Source organism: Propithecus coquereli, unplaced genomic scaffold (assembly GCF_000956105.1).
Source record: "Propithecus coquereli isolate 6110/MARCELLA unplaced genomic scaffold, Pcoq_1.0 Scaffold142, whole genome shotgun sequence".
Taxonomy (NCBI): domain Eukaryota; kingdom Metazoa; phylum Chordata; class Mammalia; order Primates; family Indriidae; genus Propithecus; species Propithecus coquereli.
Genome location: NW_012138525.1, coordinates 1462150 through 1468328, shown reverse-complemented (window position 1 = coordinate 1468328; position 6179 = coordinate 1462150). Strand labels below are relative to the sequence as shown.

The window sequence follows — 6179 nt, the reverse complement described above, 5'->3', positions numbered from 1 at the left end:
AAAAAATTGGTTCTTTGTATATGCAGGGTTTTGCATCCACAAATATTGTATTTTTGATCCAAATTTGGTTGAAAGAAAGACCCCAGTATGATTGGACCTGCATAATTTAAATCCATGTTGTTTAAGGGTAAACTGTAGATTGTTTTGAATTAATAGAGATGGAAGAACTATGAACCAAATGCAATGTGTGATCCCTGACTGGACTCTAATTTAAACAATACAGCCAAAAATACATTTTGCAACTACTGGGAAAATTTGAATAAATTTCTAATTCCTTCTATGCCTTCCCTTCTGTGTTCTAGCCATAGTTCTTACCTTAGAACAGCAGGTTTAGCATAAAGCCACCGGATAGCTTCAGAATTAGAAAACTTTATAAAATGCAAGTTTCTCAACACAGATTCATAACTAATTTCCTCCTCCTCTACATATTGTACATATCTCTATGGTCTGTGTTCTGTTTTTCATCAGATAAATGTAATAAATCAAATATTCCAAGTCACATATTTAGAATTATATCTTTCACTTTGGTTACTATAATTAGATTTTAGATCCCTTAAAGGTATTGTTATTTTATTAGATTTGATAGAGGAGGAAAATGCCTTTAATTTTAAGAGATCCGTACTATTGAGAAACAGTACCTTAATATGTTTAGCACACAAATTTTCAATATAGATAAACCTAAATTCTTACAATCTTAAAATAATAAAACTGATATAACTTGAGGAACACCAAAGATACTCACTAACACGTTCGTGTAGAAGCAGGTAAGGATATTTGAGTATTTCAAGAAGAGGAACTCGAAGCTTATTTTCAAAGTCTTGGCCAGTAAAGTCAAACAGTTGTGCCTCTCCATTGTTGTCTACTATATATAATTCATCATCCTCTCCAATTTCTGCCTTCATGGATTTTTCGAAGTGATTTATGAGACGTGAGGTTTCTAATTCCCATAAAACCTAAAAGAAAAGAAAAATGGGCAGTGTGCTTTATATCAACATAATGCACTGGATATGATGGTCATTCTAGAAAGCCTTTTCCTAAGTATAAATATTCAGAAATTTAAACTACTATACATATTAGATTTATTTAAAGAAAAATTACTTAATCAGGGTCACTTTTATGAGATAAGAGTTTGAATACACAGAGTATGAGATGTTTAAACACTTTTCTTGCGGAGCTTTGCTATAACTATCTTAACATCCCTATCAACTATACTATTCAAAAGGAAATGAGAATCTGGAGCTTTTTGTCAAAGTTGTGAGCCAGGCCTTCTGTGCCTTCCCTTCTGTGTTCTAGCCATAGTTCTTACCTTAGAACAGCAGGTTTAGCATAAAGCCACTGGATAGCTTCATAATTAGAAAACTTTATAAAACGCAAGTTTCTCAACACAGATTCATAACTAATTTCCTCCTCCTCTACATATTGTACATGTCTCTATGGTCTGTGTTCTGTTTTTCTTGAGATAAATGTAATAAACCAAATATTCAAAGCCACATGTTTAGAATTATATCTTTCACTTTGGTTACTATGACTAGAAAATATGCTTGCCCTTTGGTTTATACCATTTATCCATTAAAAAACAAAAAAGAAGGAAAGTTATTAACCAATTAAAACTCATGTCATTCAGATTCAAGAATGTAGCACTGACAAATATATTGTCATAAAAGAGTAAAATAACCAACCCCATGACTCCATTTGATAAAATTATTTTATACCAAAATGACTAAATGCAACAGATCATAAAATTCTGCTTTAGGTTTCAATTCAATTCCATCAGTGATAAGCATTTACTCAGTACCTACTATATACCAGGTAATGAGTTAGGCACTTGAGATATATTAGGCTTCAAAGTTTAAATCATATCATCATTTCTGCAAATGCTTCCACAGAGCTCAAACTTATTCTCTTCCTATTTATCAAGCTCTGAAAAATACTGCCCATCTAATATAAATTACCTCATGCAAGAATGGTACTTCATCTCTTGCTTTGTGGTATTCAGTCACACACTCTAAGCAGTAGCAGAGGTCTTCATCAGCTGTTTGAAATTCACTGGATTGGGTCTTAGACACATAGCACTTTAAGAAGTCAATGGTGGAAACACCACCTGGCGTACACCAACAACATGTGGTCATTCTGCACCTACAGCCAGAAAAGATGACACCTAAAGACTCAAGAAAAAATTAACACTTCAGGCCAATTCTGTGTGAAGAAGAGGTACACTTCCTACTTGTGACCCTGTTCTTCAACTTAAAATGTTCCTCCATAGCCAGAACATTCTGCTGGCTAGCTTATCACTGACTAAACTCAAATCTGTGAACACTCTTAAAAATCTTTTATCTTTGCTCATTCAAGGCTGTGCGTGCAGAAAGATTAAAAAAAAATCTTTTGACACATAAAAAATATTAAGAAATGAAAGCACTCTACTTGTAATAAACATCATAAGTGACAGGATGGCCTTGCTAATAAGTTAACAGGGAAAAATGAATTATCTAACCTGCAGTCTCTAAGTAATGGCATGTACCTTAACTCTTGTCTTTAAGATTAATCACATGAGCTCTCTCACAAACTGATCACCTGCGGAGATCATTACACAGCATCTGAAAAGAGCTGAGAAGACAGAAAGAAAGTGTAAATTCACCTTGCCAAAGAAATCCAGACCCAGCAGTGAAAACGGTGGTTGCTGGTTGGCTAACAATAGAAGAGGCTCTATTATCAGCCGACCAGCAACCACCATTTTTTTCCCCTTTCTCTTTGTCTCCATAAAACCCTCCAGCTCCTTCTACTCCTGGCCGGCACTTCCCCTTCTTCCTTCACGTGCTGTACCTCTTTGCCCTCTCTCTCCCTTTCTCTCTCTCAGAGAAAATAAAATAACTTCTTCATATCCTAATCTTTGTGTTGAGAATTCTTTTGCAAGCCTGCGTAGGAATTCCCATCCCACCTTAACCCTAATAATAAAGTAATATATAGTTGTGCTACAGAGAAGGCTCAAAATTATGTAGTACTTATGGATAATACATAGAGAAATAGACCTAATCAACATTTCCAAAGTACAGATTTTGAAGTGTTGTATCATAGAAATGCATTAGAGTCAAAGGAAAAAGCTCAGGAATCCTTTTGCATTCCCAAAAGCCATGTTTCAGAAATCTCTGGAAACATAAAAATCCATAAATATTAACTTGTACAAATAACAAAAACTCATATAGATGTGAAAGAAAAATGGATAGTCTATTCCAGACTTCTGAAAGTTGTCAGTGGTTGGGCGCAGTGGCTCACACCTAAGCTCAGGATTTTGAAACCAGCCTGGGCAACGTAAGAAGATCCCATCCCTACCAAAAAAAAATTGCTGGGCATGGTGGCACATGCCTATAGTCCCAGCTACTCAAGTGGCCGATGAAGGAGAATCATTTGACCCCAGGAGCTCAAGGTTACAATGAGCTATGATCAAGCCACTGTGCCTGGGCAACAGGGCGAGACCCTGTCTCAAAATAAATAAATAAAAGTTGTTAGGTCCTGAGGAAGACTGACCTTTGGAGATAGTTATGGAGCTTGACCTCTTAATCACTGACCTTTTGCTATAGGTTAATGTCCTTATTTTCTTGTGACTGGCTCAGACCAGATGACACCTGAGGTAAAAGACCCCAAGACTACTACACACATAATGTGAAATGTTAAATATACCGTTCCCAAAAGGAACACTGCCTATAACCAATCAAATTGCTGTAACTACACACTAACCTCGTATAGAAAATGTTGAAATCTTATTAAGCTTCCCCAGACACTGCCTATATAAATGGCCCTCAAACATCTTTCTAGTTTGGAGCACTAACTCCACCTTTTAGAGTCTGTGTTCTCCCAAGTGGCCATCCTCAAATTTGGCACTCAAATAAACTCAGTATTTAATTATATTGTTTGAATCTGGTTACTAAGGTTGACACAGAGAAGGACTTTCTCTTGTTTACAAAGCACTTATATGAACTTGCATATACTTATGTATGAACTGCTGCCCATAACTCACTGCTCTTCAATGCACTGTAAACTCTAATAGCTACAAATGCTAACTTATTGCTACTAAGTTTAATACTTATAGTTCTGACCTTCTTCAACTTTGTTTTTATAATACCATCAGAGCCTCTGCAGTATAAACTCAAAAGTAAAAGGCTTAAAATGAAATAATCTTCCAAATCCTAGAAATCTCAAAGACAGCAAGTGAGCTAATATAGTAACAAGAAAGAGGAAATCCCAAGAACGAAACTGTTCAAAGGTTTGAATGAAGACCTATAAGGTGGGTTTATCAGAAATGCAGATGGCATGAAACTGAGAGGATTAGCGAATAGGATGGAAGCCGGAATCCAAAGAGGTCTCCAGCTTTAAAAAGATATAATAAAAATAAGCTAAAATCCTACAGTCCTATCCCTATAACTAAATACATCTAAAAGCTAAAAGACCTCATCTCTAGAAAGAAATACAAAAATTAGCTGGGCGTGGTGGCGCACACCTGTAGTCCCAGTTATTCAGAAGGCTGAGCCAGGAAGATCATTTGAGCCCAGGAGTTTGAGGTTGCAGTGAGCTGTGATGACACCACTGTACTCAGGCAGGCAACAGAGCAATATCCTGCCAAAAAAAAAAAAAAAAAAAAAAAAGAAGGAAAGAATGGAAAGAAAAGAAAGAAAGAAAAAAAAGCTAACAGAAGGCTGTTAGCAAACAGTATATTGTGGCTAAATAAAAAGCAAATGTCTTCATTGATAATTCATTGAACAAATAAATAGGCTGGGGCAGGGAAAATGCAAAGTAGGTCTAGAGGATCTTACTGTGCCAGAGAGTCAACCTAGAATAGCTCCCTGTGGCTAAAGCTGAAACAATTTGAACAAAATAAATAACGTAATATTGGATTATAACCCAAAGTATAAAATAAACATATATGAATCCATACTGATATAAATGACTGAAAAAACGGGAGAGAAGGGACAGATCTTCCTTTAAAGTACATATTTTATTTGCACTTCAGTCCCTTAAGTTTTTAAAGTTTAAATTGACTGTAATCTGTTACCTGCCAAAAATCATGCATAAAAGAACTGATGTTTGAGAAATCTCTGTGGAGTTTCACTTTCTATTCTTATAATTTTCTTAAGTTCACTTTCCACGTTGAATCAGATCACCGGAAAAAAAAAACAGCTTCCTCAAATTGTTAACCTCCTAGTATTATGGTATTGGCCATATATGGAATTCCAAATAAGATATATAGATACTCCCTGTTTCAGAAGGTGAAGCTTAACCACAATCCCCAAGCACAGTGCGGGCTTAACTTAGTGAATCACCTCCAAAGAAGAGTCTGGAAAACGAAGAAGCATGGAGACCCTGGCAAACATAGCCTTACCAGGGATAAGCCATGTTGACACACCCCTGACATAATGCAATAAGGAGATAATCTGAACTCTGTGGTTTGAAAAACACCCTTTCTAAAAACCCATGACCCCAGACCATTCATGAAAAAAAAAAATCAGACAAACCCACATTAAGTATTATCTAAATAATTATCTGTCAGTCTGCATCAAAAAGAAGAAAACCACACCCAAGGAGAATCCAGTGTTGTTTCATATTGGGAATTGGCCAGAAAATTATCCAACAGACCTATTTTCAGAAACTTGATTCTAACTATCCAAGGGAGGTAAAATATCAACCTAAGGGGGTGGGGGGATGGCAGGGATGACAAAACCAACTACAAACTTAACGAAGTTCATTTCATAAACTTGAATGGATCTAACCCATGCATTTTCATCAGGAGTGAAAGCCCTCTAAAGGGGATGAAAACTAGTTAGTGGAACATGAAAAATTCCTACTCTTTTCATGTATAAAGCCCAGATACACAGTAAAGAAATACATAGTACATTGGTGCTATTAAAATTCATGGGAGGGGCAATTAGAAAAGCTGTCAAAAAAATCTCCTTTCAGGGAAAAAAAGGGACAATAGAGGGTTAAGAAACCTAAGCAAAGTCACTGAATACCTGGGTATGGAAATCCGACAGTGTGAGATTTTTCAATGAGTATTGCCCTAAAATTCAGAGTACATAATCTTTGCTAATGGGAAATCAATTTAACATCTCTACAGAAATTATGCTTTACTGTAAGGCTTTTGTGGCATAATGTCAGTTTCTAAAATAAATTATTTTTTAAAAAATTGTCTA

The 6179-nt window shown here is 35.8% G+C and overlaps 1 protein-coding gene across 1 annotated transcript in view; it reads right to left on the bottom strand.

Annotated features, from left to right (window-relative positions):
- Nucleotides 1-6179, bottom strand: part of SETX (senataxin) — an 86156-nt gene that overhangs the window by 70147 nt on the left and 9830 nt on the right. Inside the window, exons 2-3 of the mRNA XM_012639832.1 lie at nucleotides 1953-2136; nucleotides 743-953 (exon numbers count right to left, since the gene is read on the bottom strand). Of these exons, the coding sequence (XP_012495286.1) occupies nucleotides 743-953; nucleotides 1953-2129 (388 nt within the window). The 5' untranslated portion in view covers nucleotides 2130-2136. The remainder of the gene's footprint in view (nucleotides 1-742; nucleotides 954-1952; nucleotides 2137-6179) is intronic.